We start from the raw sequence: 19443 nt of genomic DNA, 5'->3' as shown, positions 1-19443 counted from the left end.
TTGGTTAGTCAAAATAAACTAAATGCAATTATGTCATATTGTACTAGACCCGGATAAATTTACGTCTGTCTTCATTTAAACATATTTTCCATGTACGGAGGTTATATTATGATCTGTCCAACAACGGCATTGGTTATTCATCGGGTAGCATTCTATATTTATACGTTCGACATACGTGCTGCAAACAGTCTTGACGCCCGGTTCCTGTAGATGATAACATTTGATTTACGCAGGTCTTATCCTTTATCTTCCCTTGCAACTTTCTAATTTCGTCATCATATAATTTCTCATAATGAATCTTGGAAAATCTTTTTAATTTATTTCAATGTGTTATTAGTTATAAATCCTCTTCTTTGTTGTTAAAAATAGCAGTATAGAAGGATTTGCATTGCTATCAAAGACATAGGTCTAAAAGGATAAAAACTGAGTAAATCACCTACTAGGAGTTAGCGGTGTGTGATTGCTTAACTACCAGGGATAATGTCGTGTAGAAATTATCAATATCACAGGTTGGTAATTCCTCAAATAAACTCAAAATAAGTGGAATAATTGTGTAATTCGTTACGGTTTATCTCACCTCAACCAGCTATTGTATTACCCTAATTGTTGGCTTCCATAAATATAAAAATATATGCATACTTACAACCTCACTGCATCGCCACCATTCTTTATATCAAGTTCATATGCAGCGGTTTGGAGTGGATTGAATAGAATCTACAAAGTTGGGAGCGGGCAGAGGGGGCAAACTTTGTTTAAAATATTTATAAATAGTGTTGTAACAGGAATCATTAAATATGTTAACGGTATGCATCTTCATGAATTCTGCAAACTCGACATAAATTTAACATTTAATGGGTATTGATTATCCATTTGGATAATTGGAAGCATCTCTATTAATTCTATAGGCTTAGAAGAAAGGAAGAGTGGGGATTCTTAGGTGGGCCGAGATTATTGTCCTCACTAATACTTTAGAAGAGAGGAGATTCCTTGGTGGGTCCAGATTATTGTCCTCGTTAACACTTTAGAAGAGATTGGATTCTTTGGTGGTCCCAGATTAATGTCATCAATGAAACTTTAGAAGAGAATGGATTCATTGGTGGTCCCAGATTATTGTCCTCATCAATACTTTAGAAAAGAGGTGATTCCTTGATTGTCCCAGATTACTGTCGTCTTTTGATAATTTAGAAGATGTGTGATTCCTTGATGGTCTCAGATTATTGTCCTCTTTGATACTTTAGAAGAGAGGGGATTCCTTGGTGGACCCAAATTATTGTCATCATTAATACTTTAGAAGAGAGGGTATTCCTTGATGGTCCCATATTACTGTCCTCATTGATTCTTTAGAAGAGAGGGGATTCCCTGTTGGTCCCAGAAAATTGTTCTCACTTATACTTTAGAAGAGAGGGGATTCCTTGGTGGTCCCAGACTATTGTCCTTATTGATACCTTAGAAGAGAGGGGATTCCTTGGTGGTCCCAGATTATTGTCTTCATTGATACCTTAGAAGAGAGAGGATTCATTTGGTGGTCCCAGAATATAGTCTTCATTGATACTTTAGAAGAGAGGCGATTCCTTGGTGGTCCCATATTATTCTCCTCATTGATACTTTAGAATACAGGGGATTCCTTGATGGTCCTCGATTATTGTCCTCACTGATACTATAGAAGAGAGGAAATTCTTTGGTAGTCCCAGATTATTGTCCTAACAGGTACAGTAAAATATAGGATTCGTAGTTTACCACGTAATCTTCGAGAAATCATTTACAGAGATTTTGTACATATTCAAGAGAAAAACAAAGAATCATTTCACTATTCATCCTCAGACATAATTATGAACAAAACATGGACTTTTGGGATGTGTTTTGAAATGTTATCGTGAGTAGCATTCACGAAGATGTGCTATAAGAGGTAAGTGTCTATGTCTTGATTTTTTTATGTATTTTTTGGGTTGAGTATGGAGAGATTTATGTTTAGTTTAATTTTGATGAGCAGGTCAGGAATGGCATGCAAAATTGAATAATTAAATGTGGGTTACGTAAACATTAACGGAATTCACAGTACCGTTCAGTTAGATTTGAAGGACAGAACAGGACTGTTTTGTTTGTGACTGTTTGAGTTATGTTGAAATAATACGATTTAATTGTTGGAGAAATTCTAGTGAATCAGATTTGTTTATTTGAAACGCAAAATGACACTACATAATGAAGATACGAGCACCATGATAATTCTTTAAGTTATACACATTGTTAATTATAGTCAGAGAGGAATTTCTGATTTACATATTTGATTTAAGCAATCAGTGCTTTGAGGATTAAGTGATTATATTCAATGACTCGATTTCATCGGATTATGTGAAACATTTCAAGGACTTCATTGATAGTCTTTGTTCACGAGATGACATTGAAGTAAAAAAATTTGGATTCATAATTCTATTGAATTCAGTGTTGTCAACGTAACCAATGCCGGATTATCCATTAAGCATACTAAGCAAGTGCATAGGCATGTGTCCAACAGTGGCACCAGAAAAAAAATCAAATTAATTGTTGATAATAAAATTGAATGAATTATATATGACCATTTCGATCTGATGGTACGAGTATTTTGATTTGGAATGATGGCAACACTTGTAATTTCCCAACTTTTAACTTTGAACTGTTTAATTTTCTTTAGTTTTGTATTTTGTTGAGTTTCACATTTTGTGGGGGGGGGGGGGTACCATAATATTTTCAGCGCTAATGGACCTGGAAGGCCCCGACACTGACATTAACGCATAAGCAATATTCTAGCTTCGTTCGGATTAGCAAAGAACACTTCCCGGATTAGTGAGAATTTCATAATACATTATTAGCATTACATTCCAGGAATTCAATAACTCTAAGTTATTTTAAGGAATTTATTTCGCTAAGGAAAAAAAAAATTGCCGATAACAGCACCGTCTGCTACACCCACAAAGATTCACTTACTTTTAAATCTGTTTCACAAAATAAGACTAATACACTAATGGATCCAAATTAGTCCCCTATGTGGAAAATTTTGTTTAGTTTTGCCATACAATATTTGTCAGGAAGCAGTAAGACCAGAACAACTCATCAAACCGCTATTATCCACAAAATGTTTTGTGTTAGTTATTTAAAAATGGTTTATTTGGTAGCATTTTAACTGTTATCGCATTGACAAAATACAGACAAAATATAACAAGTGAATATAACACCGCGTTTCATGATTTTTATAGTCCATATGATTCTCAGTTAAGAACAGAAAAATCTTTCAACTTGACATTTTATTAAAACTAAATGGCAAATTAAAATACTTCACAAAACCAAACTAAAGTAGATCAATAAACTTATCACACTCAGATAATGTAACTAATATTTCAGGTGCCAAAATATCACAACATCCATCATCGTAACGATCGATCTGTAGTATAAGGCACATAGGATATTAATTGTGTCTATCAGAGAAGTCGGTGCACCGATCGTATCAGGTAAGGTAGTTATCGTTCTTGCTTTTTATAGATGTCAGTGTTCAGGTTATTTCCGTTTTGACCGCGCGCCAAAGGATGCTGTTAATTTTTGTCAATTTTGATTTAATATATATGTATTGTTTGTAGACATACATACGTTATTGCAACAATGGAACGTAGGGGCACAGGTTTAGAAGACAACACATGTCCAGTATGTTTGTACGTTCTGATTCAACCAGTCACTATGCCGTGTAAACACGAACTGTGTTTACCTTGTTTCAAAAAGAATGTCAAAGAAGCAAACTTGACTTGTCCTATGTGTAGGATGCGAATTTCGACATGGACTAGAAAGGCTTCCAGGACAAACACGCTGGTCAACGAACTAAGGTGGAACGAGGTGAAGAGATTGTTTCCAGATAAAGTCGAAAGGAGGCTGCAGGGAATAGAGGAGGAAGAAGAAGACGGTAAAACTGGACTTCTGAAACCCTGACCATTAAATTCCTTTAGAGAGTTTTAATATTTTCTTCATTTTATTATGGCTTTATATTTTCCACCCTTGTCAAAACCCTTTTTAGATTATATAGAATGTATTCTGGACCTCAAGAGCCAATGGGATTGTCTATTCACAGGATTCTGACGTTTTATCAATAAAGTATGATGCAATCTTTGACAATACGAAATGATCTTATCTGTACTATAAATTAACACAAGGAGTTCAGGCATGACCCCAACCATCGGCTAGATTCAACTTTTGTCCATCGTCTTTTATCACTTAAGAATTGCAAAAAGAATGAAAAAGCTAGACATCATTCACAAGACAATAACGTACCAATGGGTAACTCTCGGACGACCATTGCATGCATCTGATCTGACGAATTAACCTATATTTTCACCATTACAGTCTTTCTACAGGACTTCATCAGGCAGAAGTAGCTGATTTCACCAGATTCTACCCTGCAGTAAATAATCATTAGGGTCTGTTACTCATACTGACCACAGAGCAGATCAGAGTGTGTTATCTTTTAATACTACCGGGTCCAGCATCTGTCATGGCTTTAATAGTTGAAGTGTGATGACATCATCAACCATCATTTCTAGTATCCTAACTTTACCTAGATATTTCTGTTCAGAAAATTTATATAAAATCAAATGATACAATCTGACATAAAAGACAAGTTAAACATTTTATTTTGTGGAATTACTTTCAAAGTGTTATTCAGCAAAATCAGCTACTACTGCTCGATGGAGTCCTGTGTGACCATAATGGTGAAAATAAAGGTTAATTTGCTGGATTAGGTTCATGTGATGGTTGTCTGAGAGTTATGCATTGGTACTTTTCTGTCTTTTGAATGGATATGTATAGCTTTTTCAGTCTTCTTGCGATTCAGAAACGTTGAAAGACTGTGACAACAGTCGAATCCAGTGGATGGTTGGGGTCACGCATGAACTTCTTGTGTTAATGTATAATACTGATTAGATGATTTCATGTTTTCGGAGATTTAATCATACTTTGTTGATAAAACATCAGACTCCGGTGATATGCTGTACAAAAATGAGCCTATTTGTATTAGTCACACCCGACGCTTGTTCAGCTATTCCTACATGTAAGACTTAGCACATGTTGATATTGTTTAGGTGCTATGTCTTACTATCCAAATAACGGCCTTGTATAGTGTGTTCTAATGTCATTGACATTGGAATGAGTAGTCAAAGTTTCAGGAACATCTCACACACTTGGCAGCCTATATCGACATTTTTCCACTAATTTATGTGTAATTAATAAACTTACTGTGCTGTCTTTATCCTGGTGGAATGAAAATATGACACTAGTAAATGGATGCATTTTCACGTTCCATTGACATACATTTTAATTTGTTGCGATGCGACGGTAGTCGAGGTATGCCAAAGTAAGTTAAAGTAGGTTCATGTTGGGGATCTGTTTCTTGAATGAAATGAACCATTGCTTACAGTTCCAATAGGCATAATATATTTTTTATTCATTTCGTTAAAAAATAATATTTCAGCTTAACCCGATTTTGGCATTCTTGGCTTTAATCGCTTTCCAGCCAACTGAAATGTAGGCCAAAGAAACTTGAAAGCGGGTCCAATTCTTTTGTGAGAATTTGAATTTATTAGAGAAAAGGCATCAGAATAAGTAAAGTCTGACTAAAACATAACTTTACTTTGTAGAAAAGCGTCGTTGTTTTAGTTGTCAGTTGTGTGAATTATTCCTGAAAATTTTACTTTCGTAATGATGTTGGTCGACATCAAAACACACTATACAGCGCTGTTAGTTAGGCTGTAATACCCTGATGCCCAAAACATAAATATCAGCGTCGGGTCTTACATATAGGACTATTGTTCAGCATGTTGTCATAATATATATACATTAAATATACATCTTGTTTAATGCCAGAATTGCTGAATTTCATTGTAGAAATACATGTAAAATAGCATTTACCTTCATCCATATTGGATCATATGCCATATTAGTTTTGGATCATATGCCATATTAGTTTTGGATCATATGCCATATTAGTTCATAGCAATTACTTTTTCAGCCTCATTTGTGTGTGCCATATAAGGACATCGCATCCTTATTTGGAAATATAAACAGATTGTTTTAAATATGGCATTTACTGAATAACATTCCATTGAATATCCAAATATAGTTTAGCAAGCCATTTTTTGAAAATGAATTACGATGGGAATATAGTGTTATTTGTCGTGTTGTACATTTAGCGTACCGGTATACATTGCAGTATAATTTGCCTCACAGAAAAGCTAGTGAAAGAAAGGCTAGTGCCTCACAGAAAAGCTAGTATTTAGTAGCCAGGAGATTCAGGAGCTGGTAGTAGCAACCCCAGATAGTGCCTATTCCTTATCGGTAAACTGGGCGAAAATCGACTTTTTCTTGCACTGTGTGTACTAAATTTGTATTAAAATCAATACTGATAATAACATTTTTATGAAATAAACTTTATTTAAAAGGGCTTTAAATTATCTACAAAAGCATATAAATTTTATTAATATGTACTTTTTATTGTATAGCCATATGATCACGTAATTATCAATCAGTTATCAAAATTGACGGTATCAGTTAATTGCTATTTCCTGTGTGCACGCATTGACATCAGTGTGTTTGATTTGCAAATGCGGGTCACCAAAACCTAATGAATATTAATGAGGCATTCATCACTTGAATGGAGAATGAATGACGTTTCTGAAGGTGATTTGAAAATTTGAATATGATGATCCTGTGCTGAGAAAATAGTCTCTAAAGTATCTCTAAAATTTTTCAAACTCACGAACGTTACATTTACATTTTCACTATATCGTTACAAAATACACATTCTAATCTTTCTTTCGATACCAAATTTGTTTTTCAGAACAAATATTTAAGTACCCGCATTTGATTTCGAAAGTACGCATTTCACCAAGTTGACCTCCATAAGGCATGCGGGCTAAGTCGCCATATTTGTTTCGCGATAAACATAACATTGATGTGAAAAATTGGCGATCACAAGACAAATGCTGTAATTTATTTATTCTGTTGGAATGTTTTGTATCGGTAAGTAATTCTTTTATTTATTTATTAAATATTTTATGAAATATAGCGTAAATTTTATCATAAATGATCGTCCTCATGTTGACATGTATGTAGATTTCACAGCTTTACTCTCAAATTATTTTAGTTTACTTTTCTTCAAAACTTGCATCTAAATACAAATTAATGCCAAATTATTGTATGCAAATGATGTTTTAAACATGTTAATAATAAATTGAAATCTATGTAAACGAAATTCAACCAATAACTCGCAAAGATTTATGGTACGAATAGAGTACGAAAACGTGATTACCGATCGACGTTTCGTACCATGATAAAGTACTGCTCTGCAATTTTAGGTGATGAAATATGCTGTTTTTTTAACAGTACCTAAAACTTTTTTTTTTTTCATTTTCAGTGTAGAAATATGAGTATGGATTTTCCTGGTCCTTACTGCCAAAAAGCAGGAATAAGTGCTGATACAATAGCTTCCAAATCTTGTATAAAAGACAAATTGTCAAATGGAATTGTGATTGAAATTTTCAACTTTTATAAGAAAAATAATCAAACATTTCCTGAATTTTGCAACACCTTAACCTTATTTAATGATGGGTGTCAGTCACTTAACCAATCTAATCTTTCCAACAGATTGAATAGTATACTTGACCAGAAGAAAAAACTTGTAATTAAAAAAAAATGTGCCAGGTGTGAAAAACATTGATAAACTTCTAGGGAAGGAATTCAAGACAGTGCCATTAAAAAATTCATATCATGTGACAGAAAACAGATGCTGCAATGAGAAAGGGTCAGACACAGCATGTCAAAGCAATGAAGTTCAGTTGCCATATATTACTTACAGCTCTAAAAATATTGGCATACAAACTGAAAATGAAACAGAAAACGATGTCACAAAACAGTGGAACATGAAAAAGTATTTGTGCAACAAACAATCAAGAAAACTGTGTGTATTAAAAAACCAGGAAGCTCAATACAGACAAAAATTGGGAGAGGTGTATGACTTTGCACTTGAGCAATGCTTCTGTGAAGTGATAAAATCTATCAAGATTGACAGAAAATTACTGAATCAAGTTATTACTTCTATGTGTAAGTCAATGGTAGGAACTATTCAAAAACAACTCTCAGATTTCTTGCCTGGTGGGCAGTACAGTGAAGCAGCAGATCCAAAGACAATGATGAGGACACAGTTCGCGCAAGTGACCAATCTTGGCTGTGAACACCACTTTGGAGACCTTGATAGCAGTCAGAAGCATAGACAAAATGCCTCCTTGCACCACCACTCCTCCATTCAACTACTCAAGAGAAAGCGCCTCAGAATGAAAGAGTGGTATGAAAGTATGAATCCCACAGAAAAAGAGTCCTTGTGGAAGAGGGCATGCCATGGTGGAAAAGACTTGCGTCTTAAACATAAAGAACACAGAAACGTGTGTGCAATGAAATATTGGACCAAATGAATGAACCGCCACCAAAGAAGGGAAAATGAAATCCGAATGACAATGATGAACTCTATGAAAGTGAAATAGATGAACTCAATACAGTATGTCAATGGTTGCCTGTTGTAGACCAGCTTAAGGAAAATGATTATGTTATCGTTGCATACCAGGATGCTTGGTACCCTGGATGTGTTCATGAAATTAAAAGCAACAATAATAATAATTTGATAGTTAAATTCATGGCACCATGTAGGAAAGCAGGAGTTTTTAAATGGCCCAGCAACGACGATGTTCAGGAGGTTAAGCCTGAATTTGTCCTAGCAACTGGACTGATTCCAGAATGTCTAAATTCTGGACGCCAGTGGGCATTCTCAGAGCATAGAAAATTTGATGAACTGTTTGCAGTGTATGCCAATGATTTCTTCTGAATTAAATGTCTTGTTAAGAAATATGTTGTCCAGCATCTGATTCGTCTGGTCAAAGTAAAATAAAGATTTTAACCCCTTATTTTCTTCCTACATTGAAATCTAGTGGACATAGTTTAATTTATTGTAAATATTTGAATTCTACAGGAAAAATGCAATAAGACTGCCAAGTTTCATGGAGATATCTTTTTTAGATCAAAAGTTATGATGGAAATACTTATTTTATTAAACGTGTTGGGTCTGCGACTTAAATGAATTAAACATGCATTTAAAGAAGGCAAAAATTCACAGAAAAAACAATATTTGCCAAGATTCAAATAGTCATAACTTATGAACTAATCAAAATATTTCAAAAACTAAAACTGTTCTGAAAAGGTCTGAATGAGCTCTATAAGAATCAGTTATTAAAATGCAATTATCAGGGATGGTCGTGGCTTTTAAAAAGCTGTCGCCAAAAAAATTGCCAACCTCAATATTTTGTCGCCAATTTTCAAAAAGTGTCGCCAAAACAAGTAGTGTACATTTGTCCAAGTGTTGATTTAGTCTATTAATGTAACAGGCAATGAAAATTACAAAAGATGGGTTAGTTAATACTTTAATTACAACAAGCATTAACAAAATGTTACCAAGTGTTACATGATCTGTCACGATTTTAGGGCTGCCCACTTGTTGAATGCAGTTTCAAAGTCTAATTTTTCACATCTGTACATGCCGATTCTCATTAAATTCTCTCGAGATGAGATGCAGAGCTTATTTCTGATGTCAGTTTTTATGAGGTTCATCTTACTGAATCCACGTTCACAGTCTACAGTGCTGACAGGTGACACCAGTAGTCTCTCAGCAGCTTCACCCCTTTATGGCTAGCTTCACAAAGCTTGTAGTGAATTGCTTCCTAAATCCCAAGAATGATCACTGAATGCTGTATAAATTTTCTCGACAAGCAAAATAGGATCTCCATTCCCACGAATGAAACTTATTCGGGTCAACACCTGGCAATATTGGACCGTATATATAAGCATAAATTCACACCCAATTTAGGAATTCTTTCACTCCTGTATTTTGAGAAATAAATAATTATTATTAATTATGCAAACTGTTTTTTTTTGGTGCTATTTCTTGTTGCGGAGTTTAAGTCTCTGCAGCCGTAACACGGAATTGATGGCAAAAGGAAAAGATCAATGAGTAAAATGCTGCACTGGCGACAGATATAATTGTGATTGAGATTTTTTCCATTTGCTTTGTATTTATACACAGTGGGTACTTCAAACGTTATCAGTTTTCTATAAAGGTTCAGCGAAACTATTGTATTGGTGTATGTAAAAAAAAAACACAGAAGGATTAGCCATACAATTAATTGTATCTGTTCTATTCGCATCTTCAGAAGTCGGTCAGTTGTAGGTATAGTGCGGTAGCATGATTGACTATCGCAGCATACAGTACTCAGCCCAGATGTCAGCATAAGCAGATTATGATGTAACAATGCACTGTAAAGATGGGGTCGTCAATACGAACAAAGGATCGTTTGTGTAACAGATTGATTCCAATGCATTGCTTAGTCAAGTTTGTGGCTTCCTTTCGTTCTCCCTTTTAATTTATCCAGTCCAAATCCATGATTGTATGTTCAAATTAAATAACCAAAAAGTATGTCGCCAAAAAGATCGCCAGATGGGATATTTTTGTCGCCAATAAGGGAAAAAAATCGCAATTTGCAACATTGGCAAAGCCCAGGACGATCCCTGAATTATGAAGACTTTGTAATTTTGACTGGGGTTGCTACTGGTAGTCAGACCACAAATCAGTATTGACCCCAGCAACCAGACAGAGCAATGAGCCACTGCAGCAGCACTGGTATTTTAAGAGTAAATTGTTTTGCTGATATTAACTTTTGTTACTTACAGGGGCACAGGCATTTCCAAATGTGAGCATAGCAAAACCTGGAGAAATAAGAAGAGAGTATGAAGAAGAGATTAAAAAGGTAACACAATTAAGCCAGATTTTACTTTCGTTTACTTGTACCTTGAGTCTTCAGAGAGTAGAAGTTGCTGAGTGACCTATGGTTAGGCCATTTGCTTGTGTTATCTTCCTGAATATTTCATCATTTCATTATTATCACTTTGTACACGTTTGTTTTTTTTAAAAATAAGTTTTCCTCAAGCTTGGAATATTGGTTTATATGATTCGTATCTGAGATAAGGTTGAATATGGTTGAGAGCTGTACTTTTAAAAGAGCTGGGCTTGTTATCACTCCACATTTCTGATCTGATTGCCAGGCTTGTTATGACTCTTCATTTCTGATTTGATTGCCTGGGCTTGTTATCACTCACCATGCTATATTTCTGATCTGATTGCCTGGGCTTGTTATCACTCACCATGCCATATTTCTGATCTGATTGTCTGGGCTTGTTATCACTCACCATGCCATATTTCTGATCTGATTGCCTGGGTTTGTTATTACTTGCCATGCCTCTTTTCTGATCTGATTTCCTGGGCTTGTTATCACTCACCATGCCATATTTCTGATAATGATTGCCTGGGCTTGTTATCACTCACCATGTTATATTTCTGATAATGATTGCCTGGGCTTGTTATGAATCAGCATGCCATATTTCTGATCTGATTGCCTGGGCTTGTTATCATTCACTAGGACATAGAGCACAATTAATTTTATTATATGTTCTCTACATTTGTTTCTCAGTACTGACCTTTCCACTGAGTGACACTCAATGCAAATCATATGTTAATCTAAAATACCTTCAAAGATGACTTCACGGTGAAGTTCTTGTAAAAAGGGTGACCTGCTCATTTTTGAGCTGCTGGACTGTCAACAGAGCAGCATGTACACAGAACACAGATTTCACTTCCAGATCATCACCAAGGCCTTATTACTCACTGTGCACTGTCGCCAAAATACACACAGACAACAACACCCTGAGCTCATATTATCAAGAATAAACAGTTACCTTTAAATCCCTACCAAAAATGCATTAATAAAACTCTTCTATTACCACCAAAATGAGAGAGGAAATAAATGTTCTAAAAATAGACTAGAACTACATTCACTGAACTGGAAGTACTAATTGTGACCCGATTCCACTAGGCCACATTTCTGATCTGATTGCCTGGGCTTGCTATCACTCACGATGCCACATTTCTGATCTGATTGCCTCTGCTTGTTATCACTCCACATTTCTGATCTGATTGCCTCGGCTTGTTATCACTCACGAGACCACATTTCTGATCTGATTGCCTGGGCTTATTAGCATTCCCGAGGCCACATTTCTGATTTGATTGCCTGGGCTTGTTATCACTCACCATGCCATATTTCTGATATGATTGCCTAGGCTTGTTATCAATCACCATGCCATATTTCTGATCTGACATTGATTAACCCTGGAATATGTAATTATATCCCAAAGATCTTAGATGAGTCAATAATTTTGAAGATCCACGTGTATTTTAATCAAGTTATTTTGCATCGTCTGCTTGATTGAGTTTGTTATCACTCTGAAATATGTATCTTTCACCCAGATTTGATCAAATTTTGAAATAGACTTTTATCATAAAAGACTGTCAGGTCTGATAATTAAGAAAGTATATGTATCTTCATGATATAAAATTACATATAGTACATGACCTGCACAGAAGCTGACCCATATGTCCAGCCAAAATGAAAAATCTTTTCATTCATTGAAAATTGTTTAACAAGTCTTGAAAAAGATGTAAAATTTTAGCTAGTACGACTTGTTTTAGAGGGAACCTTGTAACATGACCGCTTTTGCTTTGGGGAGAAATTTTAGTTTGCAGATTCTGATCTCATCAGGATTTAATATTAGGTCTTGTAATTTTACGTTTTTTGGTCTAGAAAAGTTCTGAACACTTTTTTTAAATTTGTGGCAGGAACCCTGACTACATGTGGTGCTGGGGATTCAGGTTAAGTACATGATCTTGTCTTCAGTGATCTGCAGTAACAATATATACCAGTAGTCAACAAGAAAACTTAAAAATATTCAAGTCTTGACCCAGTCCAGTGGATATGATGACCTATCTTCTTCCAGGCTTTTATTTTTTCCTAAATTATTTGGCTTATCCATGAGTATGTACGGAAATTTATTCAGACTGGCTATTATTGCATGGTTCTTCCTTTACATTCAATCAATAGCGAAGCGAGACGCGAGACTTAGACAAAATGCTGTTGGCAAATTTGGAGTGTTTTTGGGGTTAAACTGCAAATTGATGAAGATTGTAATGAGATTCAGAAGAGTACTGAAGTTCAGGTTGCTAGAACTGATAGTTCTAATGGAACATTAGTCAAATGTAAGAAAGTGACTTAGTGTTTAGAATAAGGTCTTTCTTTGAATTGACAAAATTCTTTCTGACTCTAATAGACCAACAAGAGCTGTATGTCAGTGTTGTAAAGAATTTGGAAAATTAATCTCTAGGACAACCACTGGTTCTTCTCATCTGGACAGTTAGCCACTTCAGGTATGCCAAATATGTGTATGGGGGACTGCAACTTTTCCTGGTCGGACTCCTGGTTTTAAAAGCCTAGCAAGACCTCTGCCCTTGATAGCCTCGGCATCATGGTAGTTGTCTTTGGCTGACCAAACTCTAGGCCAATTTAAGTACATGTACATGTAGCATATAAATAACTATACAGCCATGTGCTACTAGGCTAATGAATAGCAGTGTGATTTGTTTTGTGAAACACGTGTTTGTTGATAATGGGATATAGATTAAACAAGGACTACCATTTTTTATATATACATGTTAGTTGTATTTTCTAATGGGAGTTGACTAATACAGAAATTTACTAACATGATATAATATTCAAATTCATGGATTTTGTCAGTTGTCAGTATACAAGTGTATTTGAGACTAGTTGTCTTCATGTAAATAAATGTTCCATATTTTTCTGTCTGTATCTCTCTCTCTCTGTAAATCCTAGTCACTGGCAACATAATACCTAAACAAAATTCACTTGTATGCGAAATTTCAATTTATTTTCGCTCCCCCTCCCCCCCATCCTATTTAAATATCTGCTTATGTCAACAATATTACCTTGGTCCGGAAGGTGTTAAGATAAACAGATAGAACTGTATTATGAAAATGGCAACATATTTTGAAAATCAGTGACAAAATATTCAGGTTAGTGATTTTTTGGGGCGACAACTTTTTTAAAGCCAGTGCCAACCCAGCATTCTATAATAACAGTCTAAACTTACCCATTCCAAAACAATAGTTCATACTTACCAATTCCATAATAACAGTCCATACTTACTCATTCTATAATAACATTTTATATTTGCCCATTCCATAATAACAGTCCCTGCTAATCCATTCCATAATAATAGTCCTTACTTACCCATTCCATAACAATACTCCATTCTCACACATTCCATAATAACAGTCCCTACTCACCCATTACATTGCAACAGTCCATACTTGCCCAGTCCATATCAACAGTCCATACTTGCCCATTCCATAGCAACAGCCCATACTTGCCCATTCCATAGAAACAGCCCATACTTATCCATTCCATAGCAACAGTCCATACTTACCCATTCCATAGCAACAGTCCATACTTGCCCATTCCATAGCAACAGCCCATACTTGCCCATTCCATAGAAACAGCCCATACTTATCCATTCCATAGCAACAGTCCATACTTGCCCATTCCATAATAAATTAACAGTATAAAGATAATCTTTGTTAAAGTATTGATGCTTATATTGATGATCATTGTAAGAACTTTTTTGGTCAAGCCAAAAATGGTTATCTCATGTTATTGAAACTTTGACACAAAATCTATAAATAATATAGATTTGGAAAATGTTCCAAAATAGTTGAATTCATATTGATGGCATTTGTTCCTGAACATTTTCTTTCCAATTATCTTTCACCAACACAGTTTGTCTGGGCCCCGATTCCAATTATTTCTCACCAAAACAGTGGGTCCATGCAAGAATGGCGTTGGCTTTTTAAAAAATTGTCTCGGAAAAAATTGCCATCCTCAGTATTTTGTCGCCAATTTTCACAAAATGTTGCCATTTACATATCCATTTATCTCAACATCCTGTGGATCAAGGTAATGTTGTTGACATAAGTGGATGTATAGACTAGCGGCAGGAGGGGCTGAATAAAACAGAAATTTTGCATACATGTGACTAAGTTTTATGTAGAGAAAAAAATCTAAATTTTTATTAAATGAAGAAACTACTCTCAAATACACTTGTATATTGACAAGTTACATTTGTGTAATACACTACACTGTTAAATAATATACATGCATACGAAAAATCAATGAATTCGAGTATTTGATCATATGTTAGAAATTTCATATATCAATCAAATCCCTTTAGAAAACACAACAACATATATATATATATATATATATATATATATATATATATATATATATATATATATATATAAATGGTAGTCAATATACCGTTGTCCACAAACATGTTTCACGAAACAATTCACTCTGATATTTATTATCCTGGTACCCCACTCCCTCGATAACTCGCGAACCCACTTATAATGCGGTGTCAGGCATGGATCCCATTTTTTTTAAACCCGAAAATACCTCAAAAAATTATCCCTATTTGTTGAACTTGAAGAAAATTGGTAATGGAAACTTTGATGTATCGCTTGTTTTAGCATTGAAAACGGTAGATAGGACATGGAAATTTTAATAAACACTATGGAATATCAAATTTAAAAATAACTCGTACAATTTTTGTATTTGTTGTATTGCTGTACTGAATTAAAAGCTGGCCTCCTTTATATTATCACCTTAGTTGTATCTTTTGAATAAAAAAAAGGAGGTGGAATAAAAGAAAAGTTAAAAGGCACAAAAATCAGACTTTAAATCATGCGGCCTCGGTCGTATGTCGGGTGAACTCACTTCATTTGATCAATCGAACACTATAATAAACATTATTGTGTTTGTAACAGAAACTACCTTAAATTAACCGACTCCTTCATAACTGATCAAAGATAACAAGGCAAAGCGAAAAGAATACTTCGTAAAATAAACAGCTTGATTTCACAGATCCGGACCAATGTGGGCAAGCAAGTTTCAGAGAATTCTTGAACTGGCATTTACAGATATCCTCAGGGATGATAAGAAATTTAATTATTACTTCCAATGAAATCACGACATTAACATTGTACTAATTGAACAATAAAAATCGAGTTTCAACGTAGACGTGTCACAAAATAAATGTCGCATGTTTTTGAGGGGGAAAAAGGAATCTTGTTTGGTGGTGTATCATCAGTTAGTCTAGTTCCCAAATTGTGGACTACCGATTTGGCAAGATACTATTAAATACCACTATGGGAACCAGACTCATCAAGAAAACAAAAAGCAGTGACATAATACACAGATTTTTTGAGTACACTTGATGGTTGTTCAGACCAGTTGGAACAATTTTTCATATGTTGGATATTTTAAGGAAACTTTTGTTTTATTTTAAACAGAATAGCGAACAACTTCATTAGAAAAAGCACATTATTAAAAATTATTATCAACGTGATTGTAAAATGAGGATTCAGTCATTAAACAGCCCAGTTCTCTAACGTCGCCCCCTCCCCCCCCACAGTTTTCTCGATGTCAAAGTTATTTTTCCCAATTTTTTGAGATCCCTCTGTAACTCGCGCCTTGCTTATAGTGCGATCTGTGTTTGTGGACCCCGTTGTGCATGAGTTATCGAGGGAGAGGTGTAGCATGTGGCTGTATAGTTGTTTATATGCTACATGTACATGTACTTTAAATTAGCCTAGATTTTGTTAAGCCAGAGACAACTACCATGATGGTGAGGCTACCAAAGAGATGAGGCTGTTCATAGGGTAATGGCAACATGTGAACAAATTAAAAAGTTTCACATTCATGTTAGACTTCTATTGATTCAAAATATTGGAACTTTAATTTGGGTTTTAAACCACCATTGGTAGCGATTGTAGCATGAACTAGTTTGTTGCAAACAGGAAACTTTCATTGCACAATAGATATTTTCCAATCACTATGACAAATGAAAAATACTTCTATTTAAATTTGTTGCCAACTTTCTTTGATCAAAGGTCTTCGGCTTGCTTTGATAAAGGTTCATGTGCTATTGAATGTGCCACTAAAGGTGCTCTTTGAAGGACCAAACAAATGGCCGTTTGTTATTGCTGCAGCAACGTCAAATGTAAACCATTGACTGACACATAATTTTGTTCTTCTTTCTTTTGCATAGTATATATACAGAACGATAGATGCTTGAAAGGTAATCAGTTTTCTTTCAACTTTCAGCAAAACTATTTTTTCTGGTACATTTTTCAAAAAGGAAAAAGTAAAAGACATCGTCTGGTAGATTGTATTCATTCATTTCCCGCCTTCTTAGGTGGTCAAATTTAGCTAGTCAGGTATCATGACTATTTGGATTATATTACAGCACAGAGTACTAAAGCCAGACATTAACCTAAGTGGATTATGATATAACAATTCTGTGTTAGGGCAGTTTGTCAATATGAAAAAATAATTTGTTTATGCAAATATTGAGCCCATTGCAGTTTTATTTCGAAGTTTGCGGTTTCCTGTTGTGGTGCCTTTGCATTTCTCAACTCTAAACCCAAGACTGTATATAATTTTTAACAGCCAAAAATGTTTGTGGCCAGTAAGGAACAAAATTGCAATTTGCGACTTTGGCAAAGCCCAGCACGACCCCTGTCCATGCCCTGGTTCCAGTTACATAAGACAATTTCCTTAGCTGCTGCAGCATGTTGTAGATCTAAGATCTAGATTACATTGAGCAAGCAGTTTATAAGTAAACATTGTTGGCTTTGCTGTGATGCAGTCAGTTTATCAGTTTACTTTGTTGGCTTTGTTGTCAAGCAGTCATTTTATCAGTTTACATTGTTGGCTTTTGTTGTCAAGCAGTCATTTTATCAGTTAACATTGTTGGCTTTGTTTTCATGCAGTCAGTTTATCAGTTAACTTTGTTGGCTTTGTTGTCATGCAGCGTAAAGCATTTTATCTCTATTTTATTAAAAAGTCAGTGTGACCTATATAGTGTTTCATCAGTTTGTTTTGTATGTAAGTTTCAGTTTAACATGTTGCAAAAGAAATTATGGCTGTGCATTCATGTATTAGTCGTTTCCCATTACAGATACGTCAGCAGCAGGAGGAGGAGAGAAAGAAGGAAGAGGAGGCAAGTGAGGCACTCATACTTAAACTTCAGGAGGAAGAGATGAGGAAAAGAAAAGAGTTAGAGACTATAGAGAAGACGGATGAAGAACTGGCAAAGGAACTAAGTCAAGTTATGAATGAGGTATAAACATAGCTGCCAACCCTCACGATTTTGGCATGAATTGCACGACTTTTTCAGCGATTCACAGAGTCATGCCGCAAACCAAAAATTAACAAATTCTCCGATTCTCAGTTATTTTAAATCTTTAATTAAAAAAACGATTTCCCATTAAGCGCTAGTTGTGTTATTTGCAGTTGCCGAAACGGTCTGGTACTGCTGGTCGCGATATTAGCAGAACTACAGCCGATTGGTACAGTTGGCTCGGTAGCAAGCATTTGAGCCTATTTTAATCTATATGTATAAGATTAGTTTTACAAATGCTTTTGAGAGAAACTGGGGCCTAACCGGAATTTTGCTCCACACATGCGTCACCAACACCGATTTGAATTACTGTTTGGCATCGCATGTAAGATCTTGAGAATGGCTTCACCACCAAGGGAAAAGAAATGTATTGCTCCTTAAAAAATGAAGGGAAGTTTATTTTGGAGTATACCAAAAACTGGCCATGCATTCTGCCATTAAATATTGATATACATCATGATTTTTGCACACAGAGTACCACAAATTTTAGTATTGGGCATCTTGGCAGAGATGATGTGAGGAAGCACATTGGTTGCAAAAAACACATAGAAGTTGGGAAAATTAAGAATTTCGCAGATTTCAGCTCTGGAATTTTCTAAGCCATCGACGGAAGACTGCTGAAGCATTATTTGTGAGTTTTCTTGTTGAACACGATCTCTCTTTATCAGCTGGAGACCCTGCTCAGGGCTCGGAATTAGTCGTAATCCGCAAGCCCAAGGCTAGCAGATTTCATGTCGGAGTAGTAACTTTCATAATGTTAATAGTCTGATGGGCTAGTAAGTTTCGGTTATCAACAGTTAGCGTTTGTTTACGCTATTCCCTAATAAAGACTTGACTTAGCAGATGTTCTGTAGAATCACAGCAGTGACCATTGTAAACACGGTCATAAAATATTAGCATGAGAAGATGAAGTCAATTTCTGTCTCGGAAAGGTGCTTTTCTATAACAAGAATCCATCCGATTTTGTGCATTTCACTTAACAGCGCAAATTTTGGTCCCGTCATTAACAATGGAAGTTTGGTAATTGATCCTAATTAATCTGATAACGAATTAAATGAAAAAATGATGTGGTATCACACTTTATTCACTCGACCACAGGAACAAACTACAAAGCGCTATACCACACAAAAGAACACGGCAAAAGCTATTCAAAGAAGTTAGTTTGTTTTTTTAAACGCTCCAACA

General features: G+C 35.3%; 1 protein-coding gene across 2 annotated transcripts in view; it reads left to right on the top strand.

The window, feature by feature from the left end:
- The first annotated feature begins 3530 nt into the window (after window positions 1-3530).
- Window positions 3531-19443, top strand: part of LOC149800452 (uncharacterized) — a 50136-nt gene continuing 34223 nt past the window's right edge. For both annotated transcript variants that reach the window (XR_016421386.1, XM_089960075.1), the window contains exons 1-3: window positions 3531-3925; window positions 10783-10859; window positions 18037-18198. Coding sequence is in view for 1 of the 2 variants with exons in the window: in XM_089960075.1 (XP_089816201.1) it covers window positions 3631-3925; window positions 10783-10859; window positions 18037-18198 (534 nt within the window). In the remaining variant the exon portion in view is untranslated. The remainder of the gene's footprint in view (window positions 3926-10782; window positions 10860-18036; window positions 18199-19443) is intronic.

The sequence above is a fragment of the Sinohyriopsis cumingii genome, chromosome 5 (genome assembly GCF_028554795.1).
Source record: "Sinohyriopsis cumingii isolate HCF-2022 chromosome 5, ASM2855479v2, whole genome shotgun sequence".
NCBI classification, from domain to species: Eukaryota; Metazoa; Mollusca; class Bivalvia; order Unionida; family Unionidae; genus Sinohyriopsis; species Sinohyriopsis cumingii.
The sequence above is the reverse complement of the archived record's forward strand: the minus strand, read 5'-3'. Positions and strand labels throughout refer to the sequence as shown.